Source organism: Entelurus aequoreus, linkage group LG11 (assembly GCF_033978785.1).
Source record: "Entelurus aequoreus isolate RoL-2023_Sb linkage group LG11, RoL_Eaeq_v1.1, whole genome shotgun sequence".
NCBI lineage: Eukaryota > Metazoa > Chordata > Actinopteri > Syngnathiformes > Syngnathidae > Entelurus > Entelurus aequoreus.
This window is the reverse complement of record NC_084741.1, coordinates 38,098,078-38,115,323: the sequence shown is the minus strand read 5'-3', so window position 1 is coordinate 38,115,323 and position 17,246 is coordinate 38,098,078. Positions and strand designations below refer to the sequence as shown.

Below are 17,246 nucleotides of genomic sequence, written 5' to 3'. Positions count from 1 at the left end.
ATATATATATATATGTATATATATATATATATGTATATATATATATATATATATATATATATATATATATATATATATGTATATATATATATATATATATATATATATATATATATATATATATATATATATATATATATATACATATATATATATATATACATATATATATATATATACATATATATATATATATACATATATATATATATATATATATATATATATATATATATATATATATATATATATATATATATATATATATATATATATATATATATATATATATATATATATATATATATATATATATATATATATATATATATATATATATGTACATATATATATATATATGTCTGCTATGTGGTGAAGCCGCAATATTTGAAGTGCAATGTGGCGAGGGGCAACTATACGGTGTTGCTCAACCCCGCGATATAATTAATACACGAAAAAAAAACTCCCTGTAAAGAAAATGTTTATATGTGTGAACTTGGATTTATTGTGCAAGCTACTAATAAAAGTTACAAACAAACAAATCTTACAGCCACCACTAGATGTCCACAGAGCGTAACCCTCCAGGAGTCACGTCTGATGAAAAAACTAGTGTTCCCGTGAGGCATTGCGCCATCGCCCCGCCCATCTCGCGCCTTCCCTCTTGCCAGTCCTCGCGCAAGCTGCTAGCCGTCCGTGTGTGCGTATGTGTGTGTGTTGTTGTTGAAGCAATGATGGCGGCAGCGGGATGCGGATCAGCAACCGCGGCTGCCGGAGGAGGCCAAGGTGGAACCGCCACGGCCAGAGGTCGTTTCCCCGGTCGGCCTTGGTCATCTCGCAGTCGTTTGCGCTCTGAGAAGCGGTGGCAACTCGGACGGTCAGGCTTAGAAGGCGAAGATGTGACTTGCGGAGGGCCCAGGCCCTCAAACCTGGTGGTATCGTTAAACGAAGACCAGTCTCACTTGCGCTTACTCGGAATAGAAGCGAGCCACAAGACCCTTGGCCAAGCTGGGTACAGCTCTAGTGGGAGCGAAGAGGTGAGGTCCCAACCCGACTCAGGAGTTAGTATCCTTATTTTATTTTTTCTACACACACATGATCACACTATTAAATGTGTACTAATGAGTGCTTTCTAAAATGTGTCTATCGGTGCCATGGAGAAATGTCAACATCCCCCTTGCTAATCCTCATATGCTAACATGCTAACTAATGTTAGCCGAGCGGAGTTTTTCATGACATTTAGTGAGTCGCTCTGTCAAATACAGTCCGGACAATAAAAGTACAGTAACTTTAACGCGTCTGTGTTAATTGTCGCACAGTTACGTACAGTATCACTGCGCGGCGTTAAATGTTGAATATTTAATTAAAGCTAGTGAGTGAGTACGCCAATTTGTAAACAGCGATCGCAATTAGCTGTCGAATGGCCCGCTCCTTATCGGGCCAGAGTAGCTGGCAGCTAATAGTAGCGAACACAAAGAACGGGAAGGCTAGCACCCTTGCCCCGCACAGCCACTAGCTACGCTGCTAACTGTTGTCGGTTACTCACTCTGAAAATCTGTGTCTTTCTTTAAAAAAGACCATGTGGTGTGTAACGTTATTACATACTTCGTATAACACTCATGTTGTGGACACGTTTAGAGTTTATTTCAGTGTGTTATACATAGGGTATGGCTACATGCTAGCAAGTACTGTACTGCCAAACTGGTGACTTGTGTTTTCTCATTGACATGCTGCTAGAAATGCAACAACATACAGATGTAAATACTGTTGCTTGGAACTTTTGGTTTTCACAGGACAACACTGGCCCTTTAATTATTGTTTTGGGGCTGCTCAACACATTTTCACTAATTTAAGGCACTTGATGGATTTGTCACTAAAGTACTATCTGAATTAAATATCTGCCGCAGAATGTAAACAACCACTGTGATGATCATAATTAGGGCTGGGCGATATGGCCTTTTTTTAATATCTCAATATTTTTAGGCCATATCGCGATACACAATATATATCTCGATATTTTGCCTTAGCCTTGAATGAACACTTGATGCATATAATCACAGCAGTATGATGATTCTATGTGTCTACATTAAAACATTCTTGTTCATACTGCATTAATATATGCTCATTTTAAACTTTCATGCAGAGAGGGAAATCACAACTAAATCAATTGACCAACACTGTATTTATTAAACAGTTATTAAGCAGTGGCACAAACATTCATTTCATTTCCAAAACAGAAAGTGCAAAATTTTCAGTCATTTTAAAACAAGCTATTAGTGCACTTTTGTGCATGATGTCTCTAAGATGACAAATCAAAACAACACTAAATTAAAGTGCACTTTTTGTACAGAACGCCACTACAATAGTTTAAAACAAATAAAGTGCACTTTTGTACATGATGTCACACAAGATATTTCAATAAGTGTCAAATAGAAATTATCTGCTTAATAGGAAATCAAATTGTGTACCTCCTTTGCTATGTGGTAGGTTCCTGCGGACGTTATCTCTTTTGTTGACTATTTTTTTCATACGGTGTTGATCTGGAAATGTTTGCCTCTGCATTTTGATGGTGTGGGCGTGTGGCACAGAACGGAGATGTTGACATGCGGAGTAAGCACTCTACATTCTCTAGCAGGTGACTTTTCAAATGATGCTACATATTAGCAGTAATGCTACTTTTTGTAGCAATGCTTTTTCCCCACACTTGACAAATTACGGTTGTCTGTTTGACATATTCCCACTTTAAGCCAAACCACCGCCAGACGATGGACCCCCTGCTGTTTTTCCTGGGAATTAATTCTTCCTTCGTTTGTTACCAGATTCGCACATTGTTTCTCTCGTACTACCACTCGCACCACAGCTAACTTAAGCCATGCTGCTACCTCTCTGGTGGGAGAGGGCGTATACGTATGTGACGTATGACGTGACAGTATGTGACGTATGTAAGAAGGGGCGCTCGCTGTCTATGAGAAGGACAGACAAAAAAGAGTGGGAAGAGCCTGTAGTGTAATGTCCGCAGCTAAAAGCAACTGCGTGAGAATGTATACTCGAATATCACGATATAGTCATTTTCTATATCGCACAGAGACAAACCCGCGATATACCGCGTATATCGATATATCGCCCAGCCCTAATCATAATAAACATCTAATTAAGCTTCAATCAATGTATTGTACACATAACTATTACACTGGGCGTTAATTCGTGTTGAATGGCAGTTTTGACACTTTTTGGGGCACCCATTAGTCTATTTTTGAAGTTACTATGTTGTGTAATAATTTATATTTGAGCCATGTTTCTTCTGACTGGCCAAGCACAATCATGTGAAATTTGTTGTGTGTGTTAATTGCTTATTTTTGTTTTAAGGGCGATGACTTCAGAGGTTTTGTAGCCGAGAGAAAACGTTCCAAAGGAGCGCCCTGGTCTCGGCATAACCCTTCCAAAGGTAAAAAAAAAAAGCAACTCAACCCACATAGGGTTACAATTACATATGAACAAGTTGCAATTCAATATTAAAATGCTATTTCCTCTCAAAATTGTATGATATTTTACAATGTTTTGTTCACTTAGGTGAGGATGTCAATACAAAATCCAAACGTCAAAGTGCGACAAAGGTATCGCCTATTCCGCCAGCCAAGGAGGTACCTATGTGTCCACCTGATCCTGTGAAAGATGAAAACTCGGCGGAGGAGAAGCATACCGCATCTTCCAAATCGGAGAATGCTAAAGGTTCCAGGAAACGTTCTAAAGGCAAGAACACAGTGGTTCAGGAGTTGACGAAAAGTGAAGCGCTGTCACCAACGCCGAGGATTACTATAAAGTTGGTGGCTAAAAAGAAAACTAGAACTGTAAAGGAGCCTCATAAAAAGTCTGTCAAGAAAATGAAGGTAAAAGAAGCTGAGGAGCAGCCCAAAGTCGACATCATTCAGGCTGAACAAATTTCCAGCGCTCATGTCAAATTAAAAGCTGAACCGCATGAGGAGGCTGCACACAACAAGGGTGTGGGGACTTTACCTGCCAGAAGACGCGGACGATCTGCTTCAAAGGGGAGAATATCGCCCTGCCAGCCTGCTACCGAAGTTGTTGCTGAGGACCAGAAGTCACCTGATCAATCTGACACTGTGATAGAGGCTGTAAAGTCAAAGGCAAAGTTAATAAAAGACTCTAAAGCCAATCGAAAAGTGATTCGGAGAAGTAATAGAGTCACTAACCCACTCCTAAAACCTGTCTCAAACCTTGCTGCTGAACCGGAAAATCCCATCAAAAGTGAGTCCACTCTCAATACAAAGCCACAAGTGTCCAGAAAAGTTGGCTTGTTGAAAAGGGCTGGACAGAGGAAAAGTAAAAGGCTTAACAAGAAGGATACTTCAGTGCCAGATAACCATTCTTCATCCTCCACAGAGACAGATCATTTATCTGTGGAACCTGGTGACGGGTCACCGTCGAACGAGGAAGCTGGGGTCCCACGTTTAAAATTGATAAGGATCAAAAACCCCAAATATGACACACACTCCAGCGGGAAAATGTCAACTCGAAAAAAGAAGCGGAAAAAATTCATCTGGACTTTATCATTAGTTACATTAGGAAGTCAGACCCAGCCTGCTAAAAGCATAGTCAAACCTCAAAAAAACAGGGGACCTGAAGTGGATCTGCCCGTTCTATGTGAGAGTGCTGTCGACACCAGTCTGACAGTAGTAGAACATCTTTCACAAGTAGACAACTCCGTTCCACCGGAGAGTAATAAAACAGAAAGCTACAAGAAAGAGAGCCAAAAAGAAGCTGATATGACCAGTGAGAAAAAGTCCACATTGCAAGAGAAACTTACAGCAGGAGGCGAAAATGAAAGTTGTCATCAAGAAGTCAAAAATTTGGAGTGTGGGAAAGTCCCACCTCTTCAGATAAAAAAGCTTTCTTCTCCTGGCAAACATAAAAAGTCCAAGGCATCCTTTTTGGTTCAGCAAGTCAGCCCTGTGCCTGAAAATAAAGACCATGCTCCTAAAGAAGGCAATAAAGCTCAAGAGGAAAACGTTTTGTTGGATGTGGAGGTCCAGCCCACCAGAAAACTTCGGAGCAGAACGGCAAGCCTTGAGTCGCCTCAAAAAAAGCGACGTAAACCCACGACGACTCCAACAAAGCGGAGGTCCAGAACGAGTCCTGTGGAGGAAAAAACACCACAGGTGGAAATTGAATCTCCTGCTCATGGGTCCAGTGCGCATGTTCTCCCTGAAAAGTCCTCAGAGGAAACCAGCAATAAAGCCTCTGATATTCCTGCGAAGGATTCCACAGAGGTAACAGATGATCCCTTACCGGTGCCTGGTGAAGTGTCTCCGCTGAAGACGACAGAGAATGAGGTCGAGCGACAACAAATGAATGAGACCAAACCATTGCCCGTGCCTTCGAAACCTAGGAGACATCGAAATAGTAAATCAGGGAAAAGGAGGTCCGCTAAAAAGAAAAAGGCTGCTGTTACTCAAAAAAGCACCGTTGATGTAGAGTTGGCTGCTGTTGAATCTGCTGGCACAGAGTCTATCTTTCAGGATGATAGTCAAGCTTTAGAAACAGAAGCAAGTCTACCTAAGGTTGTAGAAGAAACCGTCCAGCCTGAGGCCGTAGAAGAAAATGTCCAGCTCCAGGCCGTAGAAGAAAATGTCCAGCTCCAGGCCGTAGAAGAAAGCATCCAGCATCCTGAGGAAAATGAGGTCACTGTATCAGTGGAGGAAGAGCAGAAACCAGCATCGGTAAAGGAGGAAACAGACATCCAGTTAATAGATTGTCAGCAGTTGGTGCCTTTAGAAAGTCAAGGAAGTGACCCAAACACTTTGTGTTTACCAAAGAAATCCAGGAAAAAAGTAAAAAAGAGGCGGAAAATTTTAATTGGACAGCGTCAGAAGCACAAACACAGGAACACGGATGGAAAGTTTGCTCCACTTAAATCAAAAAGTCAGGGAACAATTGAAGAGGATGCTGACATTTCCATCCAATCAGAAGTAGGCGCTTCTCCCACAGTTGGTACAGATACTAAACTAGTCGGTGTGCATAAAAAATATAAAAAGAGACCTTCTGGTATTAAGTTACACTCTAAAAGCCCAGAGTCTATCCTTTCTACGCTGATAGAAATAGGGCTTGACAAAGACAGCGACAGTTTGAAACAGGAAGAAACTGACTCGATAGTGGATGGGTCACGACCAGATGGTGGTGACCATCCGCCTGGCAAAACAAAGTTTGTAAAAAACATAAAACACTTCATAATGCCCGTTGTAAGTGCTAGATCCTCTCGAGTGATCAAAACCCCACAACGATTTATGGATGATGTTGGAATGTCAGTGTTGCCACGGAGGAACTCCCCAAAGAAAGGTTTGCAACTAGGCTTGCAAATACGCACTGGTAAGAGGCAAGATGACGAGCCGGGCCGAGCCATCTCCCCCATCCTACCTGTCGACGAGGAGGACATATTGAGAGAGGCTCAGTTGGATCTGGATCTGTTTTCATCTGACGACCTGGATGACACCGCCGACATAACTGACCTTTTTACGGAGACAAAAAGCGACAAAGAGGAAAAGAAGAGCTCTATTCTGAAGGGTTCCAATTTCAAGTGGGATCTGCCTCCAGAGTTGACTGAGGACATTTTTACACTGGACAAAACTCCCGAGGACAAATGTGAAGATCTCTTTTTATCTTTACCGGTTGATAAACCCAGAGATTGTCTATCTACTGGCCTTTTGGATGCTCAAAAAAAGAAGTCACCCCTTAAGTTGAACAAGCAAGCAGCACACTTTAAAATTTATCAACGACTGAACAAGTTGCACAAAGGACTTCCCCCAAGCAAAAGTGCAGCAGAAATGGAAGGTTTAAGCAAAACTCTGCAGCCACCTGTTGACTTAGCGGAAGGACTTGACGATGAGGCCATGAGCATTAGTTTGAGGCAACGCAGCACAGACAGTGCAAAGGAAAAATCCAAGCTCAAGATAGAAGACGTTGACTCACCTGGAGTTGTGAGAAAGGTTTGCATAAAAGATACCAAGTCTGGGTTGCTCACCTTTCATAGTGCGGATAAAGAGGATTTAGTCGAGAAAGAGAGTGTCAAGCTTCACTCAGGTACGTGCACTTTTATCAACACTCCTTGGTTATAAAAAGCTAAGGAATTTCTATTTTGTGACTGATGTAAAAAAAATATGTGATGTGTAACTGGCATGTGTTCCTTTACACCCACAGCCGAGCCTCAGCCTGAACAGCAGTCAAGTGCAGGCGAAGTCGACTATCCTGCATCTGTGGGGAAAGGAGCTTCGCAAAGGGCACGGCTTACTGGTGCCAATAAAAGAATGTTGAACCTCCTCAGGAAAGCCAAAGCCCAGCTCATGAAAATTGACCAGCAGAAACAGATGAAGTCATCTGGGGTAGGATCATGTCGTCACCAAGGATGAGTTGTATTTAAATACAAATACAACCTTCTTAAACAGATGCCTTGTTTTTTTCTCCGTAGCTGTTATCTGGCCCAACTGGTGTCCGATCGAGAAAGTTGACCTCTAAGAGACAAAAAAGGAAGCAAAGAGTGCAGCTTGATACCGATGTTCCAATCAAGACAGAGCCACCTCAAGGACAAGTAAGTGCATGAATCAATAAAGCCTGCAGAGAACAATCGATCTACCTAAATATCCTCTTTCCTTAGCCTTTTACCCCTATCTGACTAGTCTGTAGATTAAAATAAGCACAATGAAGCACACAAATCCTATGCAGTATGCTGATATGCGCCTGCATTTGATCTAAACTATTCCCATTACAGTCAATTACATCATCGTTCTACAATTCCTTCAGCGGCTGAGCATGTTGCTCTGTTTGTGTCTTGTCTATAGCCGCAGCTCATCTCCATGCTGTGCCAAGAGTTTCGCCAAGCAGGAGGTCCACGCATAAAGCACGTCTGCAGAGCCGCTTCCGTGGTGCTTGGACAGCCTCGGGCCTTGGTACCAGATGACATTCCCAGGCTCAGCGCTCTGCCTCTGCACGAAAGAACAGGCATCTCTCCTTCAGCTGTCGCAAAGGGTAGGTGAAAATGACAGTCACAATCCTGATTTTCTTTGGGTGTACCCCGCCTTCCGCCCATATGCAGCTGAGATAGGCTCCAGCACCCCCCGCGACCCCGAACGGGACAAGCGGTAGAAAATGGATTGATGGGTAATTATTGCAAATACAATGTCACATGCTTAGTTTTTCTAAGTAAAGGGGACCTATGATTATTCTAATCTACATTTATCACACTTCTTTTTGGTCTAGATCAGTGATTCTCAAACTGTGGTAGTGGTACACACGCTACATCTAGTGGTACGCCAAAAAAATCATTTGATTAAATTACAGTGTTTAATTTTCCTATATTCAAACACAGTGTTACTGTTCAAACTATGTGCATACTATGTGCATACTAAGGCCTACTACGCTACTGTATTTTAATGTTGGTCATCATGGTGGTACTTGGAGAGCCAAGTGTTTTCTGAGGTGTCACTTGGTGGACAAAGTTTGAGAACCACTAGTCAAGATAATATGTATTAGATATGCTTTGGTGTGAATTTTGCTCCACAGTCACATTTATAACCCGTTTGTTTCACTGTCTGCAAACTCTTCATGTGTGGAGACGTTCCCAGATTCCATCAAAAGTATCAAAATATATATTTTGAAAGTGATGTATATCTTCAAGACGAACATCACAGGTCTTTTTTCCAGTCATGGTCGAAAATAGACAGTATATAGATTCACAGGTCACACCTGCCCCCTCTCGGATTGGTACAGATCAGCATAAAGAAGCCAGCATTTATGTCACTGCATGTTGCACGTCGGTGATATTGTGTGCATGCCACGATAATGTATCTGTATCTTCCCTTTTCTTGTGTTTCCTCAAACCAAGTTGTATTGTTGCCATGGTGCCGTTTTTTCCTTCGGAGTTTAGCGGCTAATCATACTTCGCACTTAGTGGTCCATGTCGACAAAACAGTCCTGTGTAAAATGTTGTGGGCCAATAAACACAGACGTATTTATTTTATAGACAACAGAGCAGGCAAGAGAGTATGAAACGAGAAGGAATCTACAGGCAGCAGAGCAGAAAGAAGGGGTCTTGCAGAGAGCATGTATTAGCAATGACCAAATTTCTACTTCCGCTACACTGTGACGTCACACTGTACCCACTGCTGAAAAAAAGACCGCAAAACACAACGTAAACCGTCATCCAAAACTGTGAGCATGCTCCCGCCCAAATGCATCAACCTTATGATTAGACACTTTGGCAATGTACGAGTATCCAACATTGTAACATTTGGAAATCAGAAAATATAAAAATCATCATAGGTCCCTTTAAATTAACTTCACTGCAACATGAACCAGGCAAAACTCCAGCAATTTATTTTAAAAGGCAAATCATTCTTCTTAACATTCTGTCAACCTCAAAATGATAATGAGTCTTGAATATGTGTTCCAGATATTGCAGATGGCTCTCAATCAGAATCGGACAGCCCCGACTTCTCAGACTCAAAAGTCACTAAGGTCAAGAAGGCGTCGAGTTTCATAAAACGAAAAGGACTTGGGCCGTTCGGTTACCGCTCTCGGAGGTGTGGTGTATGCAAAGGCTGTCATCATGAGGAGGATTGTGGGACTTGCATCAACTGTCTTGACAAACCCAAGTTTGGTGGTCCCAACACCAAGCGACAGTGCTGCGTGTAAGTTATTGTATAAGACAACCTGTTTAGGAAATGTAGCTTACTAGTCTTCACAAATAATAGGTTTGTGTTCTTTGACCCACAAGGTACAAGAAATGTGATCAGATCGAAGAGAGAAAAGCACGACGCATAAGTGGAAGAACAGTACCCAAAGGTGATTATTTTCCCCCCCATTTGCATGTTCTGCGAAATTAAAATTATCGTTTTTTTGGGCATATAAGGCGCACTTAAAATCATTTAATTGTCTAAAAAATCAACATTGCGCTTCACAACCCGGTGCACCTTATGTACGTATTAATTCTGGTTGTGCTCACCGACCTCGAAGCAATTTTTTGGCATATAGTGTAATGATAACTGTGACCAGTAGATGACAGTCACGCATAAGAGATCCGTGTGGCCTGCAAGTTGATGCCTGATGTTCAATAATGATGCAAGCTGGCAAGACTAAAACGTTGATGTTTCATTAAGAATATAGAACATTACACACGGCGCTCAAAAATCTGTCAAAATGTTTTAGTACAACTTTGGTTAGCTACGAAGCCGTACTGCTGAATGGATTGTCTGCGCATTACGGCTATCGTAGTCAGATGTGCTGTATTTCAACATACGGCTATTATTATGGTGTGTACATAAGGACCCCAAAATGGCTTGGTGACATATTGTCTGGTGTTTGGTTCTGACCTATTATGCTAAAGCAACTTTTCTTACTTAACGTTTTCTGCTGTTGTGTATATGAGATCTGCATAAATCCCGAAAATTTGCGCGTGTGCACCACTGTAGCCCGCATCAATAAGCTCTTTCTTTTTCTCTACCCTGTTGTTGTGGGGCATGCATCTTCCACTGTTGCCATTTATAATACATACTAGCGTACAGTTATAACTTACACTACCGTTCAAAAGTTTGGGGTCACATTGAAATGTTCTTATTTTTGAAGGAAAAGCACTGTACTTTTCAATGAAAATAACTTTAAACCAGTCTTAACTTTAAAGAAATACACTCTATACATTGCTAATGTGGTAAATGACTATTCTAGCTGCAAATGTCTGGTTTTTAGTGCAATATCTACATAGGTGTATAGAGGCCCATTTCCAGCAACTATCACTCCAGTGTTCTAATGGTACAATGTGTTTGCTCATTGGCTCAGAAGGCTAATTGATGATTAGAAAACCCTTGTGCAATCATGTTCACACATCTGAAAACAGTTTAGCTCGTTACAGAAGCTACAAAACTGACCTTCCTTTGAGCAGATTGAGTTTCTGGAGCATCACATTTGTGGGGTCAATTAAACCATACCATACCATACCAACTTTATTTATAAAGCCCTTTAAAACGCTCAAAATGGCTAGAAAAAGAGAACTTTCATCTGAAACTCGACAGTCTATTCTTGTTCTTAGAAATGAAGGCTATTCCACAAAATTGTTTGGGTGACCCCAAACTTTTGAACGGTAGTGTATATCTGTCAGTGGACTCGCTATGAAAGCGCTAAAAGCTACTGGTACAACAAAGATGCTGCCACGTGAATGAGACCGCCCACAAAACAGCACATCCTGAAGAGGCGATCAGAAAGCGTCTTGAAGATGGTCTGTAAAACATAATCTAATCAACATTTTGACTAAAGAACCACCTTTACATGGTACATTTAGACCACAAGAAAGTGTTTTAAATGTTGAAAACAAAATCATAATGTGACCTCTTTAATGCGCTTTATGATCCGGTGTGCCTTTTGTATGGAAAATACCTCAATAGAACCGCTCACCGTCAGTATGCCTTATAAATCCGGTGCACCCTATGGTCTGAAAAATACGGTATTTAAATCAGGAATTTGTACCGTCTTTGTGTTTAAGGTTCCAAACGAAGGCGACCCTCTTTCAGTGGCGGGCATTCAAGTAATGATGAAGGGATAGAGGGCGTGGCAGACTCGCCGTCTGGTCTCCATGGGGACAGTCCATCTGTGAGGAAGCAGCCTAAGCGTGTCGTGAAACCACGTGTCTACTTCGACCTGATGGACTATGATTCCGATCTGGATGAAAAGACATTCAGCTCAGCGTCACCTGCAAAGAAGAGAGGTAACGGACCTCGTTTGAGTCCAGGTACATTAGCTGCATCAGTCCTGCCTGTAAATAAGATGTATCAATTTCTTCTGTCATTTCAGTATGTCACTATGAATTTTGAAGTCCGCTGAGTGTGTTGATGCGCTTGTACATGGCTAACCTTAATATTTTATTTCATTATTGTCCCGCAAAGACTTTGTTTCACTGGACGGATTCCTTGGAGATATATCAGATGATGAGACCCGGCATCGAAAATCCTGTTCACACCGTGTGCCATCTGTTCGACGTAAACCTGATAAGGTTGGTAAATCTGAGATTACTTTCAAGATGAATATTGTTGATAGGGCTGTATTTGTCCCCTCTTTGGCTCCATCATTTTTGTGTTTCCTTTTTACTGTCACCTTGACTTTACATTTCTCATTTACTGAAGTTTTCATTTGTTGAAAAGTCAACATACCTAATATACAATGAGTCATCTATTACTAATAGGTAATCAAGTAATCATTAATGTGTAAAATATCAACCCGAGTTTGGAATAATATCATTCAAATTTGCTTCTTCGATGTCGACAGTAAGTTAGTTTTTTTTACATCTTTAAATATATGTTGCATTTGGATGCCAAAGTAATGGAGAATACGTAAAGCATAATCTAATGTTCCTGACAGGAATATTTGCAGACTTAAAGGGGAACTGCACTTTTTTGGAATATGTCCTATTGTTTGCAATTATGAGCGCCAAAACGATGGATGTTAGTTTTTTATGCATTTTAAATATAAAATAAATGCGGTCAAAAGTCTGCTTACAATGGAGCCTATGAGCGCCGCTCAATTCTGTCTACAAAGCCTTTAAAAAAACATCCAAACACCTCAATTAGGGTTTTATAGACATGATGTAAGTATATATGTAATGTAGTAATAGGCAAATTTAGAATAACTTTTGATATATATGTATTTTGATCATTGTAAGCATATGCAGCACGTTAATTTAAAAAACGCATCACGTTTGCCTTTAAAAAAATGTAAAAAAAAATGTTTTCTTCATCACTGATTATTAATCACTGCAGACATCATGAGAGCCAACAAACATGATACGATATCACTTACTGTATAAGGTCTGCTGTCATTAGGATACAGACTGGTGAAGATTGTCTGATAATCCTCACGGAGAAATGGGGTGGGGTGCAGGGCGACCAAGCATCTTTTCGTGTCGTTCACGCCATTTCCGGGTCCTAAATGGCTGTCAAATTGTACCCACTTGTCGGAATATGTCCTCAGCCATCTACTTTCCAGGTGGGAGGCATGATTTATGATCTTCAATAAACTTCAAGGAAGCAAGGAAAAACCTTGTAAGTCGATCATGTCAAAATTGTACACAAGCTTGTTATCACAGCACAGCTACAAATAGTTTGTCTGCGTTAGCGCTTATAATGACAATATCACTAATACATGGTTAATATTAAAGTCACAAAATGGAAATGGAGTATTGTTGGCGCTTTTGGATTTTATGGGCGGATTAGAGGACCTCCCATTGGCTCCACTGTAAGTGGACTTTTATTTATGTTTAGTTTATATTTAGAATCCATGAAAAAAAATCCATCTGTCGTCATGTCTTTCATAAGGATTGTGAACAATAGGCAAATTCTCACCCAAAAGAGTGCAGTCTCCCTTTAACTTTTCAACTCACATTCAAGTTATGCTACTTCCAGGGTATGTCATCACAGGCTTCTTTTGAGGAGACCCCACCAAGTGTCCTGGCTGCCTTGGCTAATGGATTTGAGCAGAGAGAGGTTGAGTCTTCCAAACCCACCCATAAAATACGGGTTGACTTCAAGGTAAAGTTTTTTTTTGTGGGCATATATAAGATAGCAATGTACACCCAAGTTTGATCACAAGTCTAAGAGAACATTAACTGTTTAGAAATCAAGTATTTTCTACTGTGCCAACATTTGCCCCAACCCAATTTTGAATGTATTGGTAAATATAAATTTAAAAGTGCTGTTAATACATTTTGTAACGAATCATGCAATTGTTATATAAGCCCAAAGAAGTGCATTAACTTTGTAAATACTCTGCTCACAAAAGTTAGGGTTACCGTATTCAGGTTTTGGTGACATTTCAGGTTGAGGTTAAAATGCACCATATCATTTACAGGTGAATCTAGTTTGACCTGCAGTAAACCTTTAAACGCTCCAACTGTTCAATGTTCCAGTACACAAGAATGTGAACAGTAAAATCCACAAAAGCGGTGTGATCCATAATTCAACCAATACATTTCCTGGTTCAATTTAAACACTTACACTCATCTAAATCATGCTGTTCACATTTTGACATAATGAGACCAAGTAGCCACTGAGCTTGGAATGTCACATCAGCATGTTTCAACTGGCAAAAAGATCATTTATTGAACACATTATTTGATCATTTATTATTGCGAATTTTGCTGTTAAGCTGATTGTTAAAGAATAGAAAGTTGTGCAGAAATTACTCGTATTTAAAATATTTACACATTAAGTTAATCTGTATTGTTAGTGTATATTAGGCTCATCCTGAAATTTCACCTAAATGCCTAATATCTAACTTTTTGTAAGTTGCAATTTTTTTTTGAATAGTCGTTTTGTTAAATGTGTTGTCAGGAGGACTGTACCTTGGAGAATGTGTGGAACATGGGTGGTTTAAGTATCTTGACCTCTGCACCCAACATGCCACCGTATGTGTGCCTCCTCTGTGCCAGTAAAGGACAACATGAGGTACCTTTTTCCCCTTTGCTACAAATATGTTAACATTTAAATGGAAAAAGTATTTATTCCATGTTTTGCTGCTAAGATGCTGTGTATTATTATAGTTTGTTTTTTTTTGTTTTTTTTCAGATGTTGCATTGCCAAGTGTGCTGTGAGCCCTTCCACTGGTTTTGCCTTGAAGAGGTGGAGCGCCCCTCAGTGGAAAACAAAGAAAACTGGTGCTGTCGTCACTGCAAGTTTTGCCATGTGTGTGGCCAGAAAAACAAGCAGTCAAAGGTACGCACACCTTTTTTGGGGTCACTAGTTTTAGAAGTTGAGCGAATTCTCTCTTGTCATGTTGAAATGTTCTCTCTCAGCCATTGTTGCAGTGTGAAAGATGTCAGAACTGCTATCACGCTTCCTGTCTCGGACCAAATTATCCAAAACAAAACAAGAAAAGGAAGGCGTGGGTAGGTTTCTTTTTGCCTTTTTAAAATCCAAAGTCATGCATGTTTATATTTTATAAAAATATATGCGATGGTGTCCCTGCAGGTTTGTATGACATGCATCAGGTGTAAGAGTTGTGGGGTCACGCCAGGAAAGAGCTGGGATATAGACTGGAACCACAATAAAGGACTATGTCCAGACTGTTCAAATCTCTATGAACTAGGTGAGGAGATGTTTTATCATGTGAAGCTGCGTATTGAGGTATTTTGTCACATGTTATTACATAAATGTTGTGTTTTTAATTAAATGACATATCTCATCAGGTAACTATTGCCCAATTTGCTTCAAGTGCTATGAGGACAATGACTATGACAGTCAGATGATGCAGTGTGGCACATGTAACCACTGGGTACATGCCAAGTGTGAGGATCTAACAGGTAACATTCTGTGTGGTCAGTGCCTCTGCAGTGTTGCAATAAAAATTAATATAGCCCCCAACAAGACAGTGTTTTTAAAAAAGTAAACCCCAAGCATATAGTAGATGGAGCTGTTGTAATTAATATGGTATTTTCCTTTTAAGGGATGTTCTTTCTGTTTTTAGCTACCATATTTTAAGCTAAAATATATGTGAACACAGTTTATTACATCTTCTAACTTCTTCCTTCCTGTGTACATATTTTCAGATGAACTGTATGAGATCCTGTCCAGTCTACCAGAGAGTGTGGTGTATTCCTGTCGGCCATGCAGTGTGACTCAGCCCAGTGCCTGGAGAGAACTTCTCTACATCGAGCTTCGATCCGGGGTGGAGAAAGTTCTAGCTTGCTTGCTGTCTTCCACCCTCACCCAGCATCTTGTTACCTGCTCACAGGTGAGTGCCCTCTTTTAACAGGTCAAAAAGTATTACTCTGGGACTTTTTGGAATTACATTTAAATAGAAATTTTCAAATACAGTTTGTCACAAAGGATATTGTTTCTACTGCAGTGTGAAAAGTCAGTGGACCCTGACAGTGGAATAGAAGGACAACCAGCCTGTGACCTTCGAGCTGTAGGCAAGAAGTTTGACAAAGGCCTTTATACCACGTTGGTGAGTCCACACACATATCTTAATAAAAATATGAGAGCTTTAAGGATAAATGTTTACTAACCTGGTTCTAAATGTGTCATAAATTGCAACTATTTTTTTTCTCTCTCTAGAAAATGTTCCATGAAGATGTGGTTCAAGTGGTACGAAAGCGACTTGAACAAGAAGATGACCTTCCAGAAGAGGAAAGACCCACTGCACTGGCACGCTCATATTATTTAAAGGTAATTATTTGTCTCTTTATTCTTACAGTTGAACAGTGATAGGTCAGCATTTCTACAGCATCTGATTCCCCTCAATACATACAAATTGATGACAATTACGGTAGCTAAGATGTCTCATTGTTTTGGCAATGTATTAACTGAAGTATTTTTTTATTTGAAGCTACTTGAAGAAGTCTTCAATTGGTTTAACAGTCAAGACCCAAAAGTGTGGAACCCCCGTACTAAAGGACTGCCTATGTGAGTGATGGTTCATTGGTTTAGGTGTATATTCATCTGTATATTGCTGGTGAAGTATGTGTCTTAGGCTTACTGCTTGCTTGTGGATAATGTTTAAATGTCTGTCTCATTCATTCATTGTAGGGGGATGCTGTCACATGCTGTTCATCCTCCCACCCATGAGCATGTTTATGCCCAGTGGCAAGAGAGGAACAAACTCCTATCAAGGTCTCCTCTGGAACTCCTACAAGAGGATAATGAACATACTTTATTTGAAACAAAAGAAGAGATGACTACTCCAATGTCTACAGAGCCAACAAGCTGGAACCACACAAAGAACCGCAGGGATTTCAGGCACAAATCGAAAGGTAAGATTTTCAACGCTAGGTTAGAGCTGATAAGATGTGCATTTATCTCTGAGTGTGGTCGCCAACTTTAACTATCAAAAGAGCTATTTTGGCCCCTCTTCTACAAAATAAAAGTCTGGAGCCATCTTTTTTCACTTTTAACAGAATGCAACAAACATAAATGCAGTGTGGACTACGGCACCTCACGATTCCATTATTCGATAAACGATTATTACAAGCGATTATTGATGCATCTTTTTCCACATACATGATTTCCTATTGACAAGGCAAACGGTATTTGTCAGCATCCATTAAATATCAGACATAACGATCAACACATTTTCCACAACAAAAAGCTGCTCCTATTACATAAACCTTTTAGAAATAAGATTACATTTACCAAAATATTTTAAATGAAACAAATAGTTTATTCTGATGATTCAGAATGAATAAATACAGGAGGCTGAGG

General features: G+C 40.2%; 1 protein-coding gene across 3 annotated transcripts in view; it reads left to right on the top strand.

The window, feature by feature from the left end:
• The first annotated feature begins 666 nt into the window (after nucleotides 1–666).
• Nucleotides 667–17,246, top strand: part of kmt2bb (lysine (K)-specific methyltransferase 2Bb) — a 34,394-nt gene continuing 17,814 nt past the window's right edge. The window contains exons 1-21 of one of the 3 annotated variants that reach the window (XM_062063184.1): nucleotides 667–1,034; nucleotides 3,364–3,442; nucleotides 3,568–7,092; nucleotides 7,210–7,391; nucleotides 7,478–7,597; nucleotides 7,848–8,034; nucleotides 9,458–9,695; nucleotides 9,782–9,849; nucleotides 11,540–11,785; nucleotides 11,940–12,046; nucleotides 13,452–13,577; nucleotides 14,379–14,492; nucleotides 14,613–14,759; nucleotides 14,840–14,932; nucleotides 15,015–15,132; nucleotides 15,233–15,346; nucleotides 15,593–15,777; nucleotides 15,892–15,993; nucleotides 16,104–16,214; nucleotides 16,375–16,451; nucleotides 16,575–16,798. In XM_062063184.1, coding sequence (XP_061919168.1) covers nucleotides 729–1,034; nucleotides 3,364–3,442; nucleotides 3,568–7,092; nucleotides 7,210–7,391; nucleotides 7,478–7,597; nucleotides 7,848–8,034; nucleotides 9,458–9,695; nucleotides 9,782–9,849; nucleotides 11,540–11,785; nucleotides 11,940–12,046; nucleotides 13,452–13,577; nucleotides 14,379–14,492; nucleotides 14,613–14,759; nucleotides 14,840–14,932; nucleotides 15,015–15,132; nucleotides 15,233–15,346; nucleotides 15,593–15,777; nucleotides 15,892–15,993; nucleotides 16,104–16,214; nucleotides 16,375–16,451; nucleotides 16,575–16,798 — 6,469 coding nt within the window. In that variant the 5' untranslated portion in view covers nucleotides 667–728. Of the gene's footprint in view, nucleotides 1,059–3,363; nucleotides 3,443–3,567; nucleotides 7,093–7,209; nucleotides 7,392–7,477; nucleotides 7,598–7,847; nucleotides 8,035–9,457; nucleotides 9,696–9,781; nucleotides 9,850–11,539; nucleotides 11,786–11,939; nucleotides 12,047–13,451; nucleotides 13,578–14,378; nucleotides 14,493–14,612; nucleotides 14,760–14,839; nucleotides 14,933–15,014; nucleotides 15,133–15,232; nucleotides 15,347–15,592; nucleotides 15,778–15,891; nucleotides 15,994–16,103; nucleotides 16,215–16,374; nucleotides 16,452–16,574; nucleotides 16,799–17,246 lie in introns of all 3 variants that reach the window. The other 2 variants (XM_062063186.1, XM_062063183.1) reach the window with 2 other exon arrangements.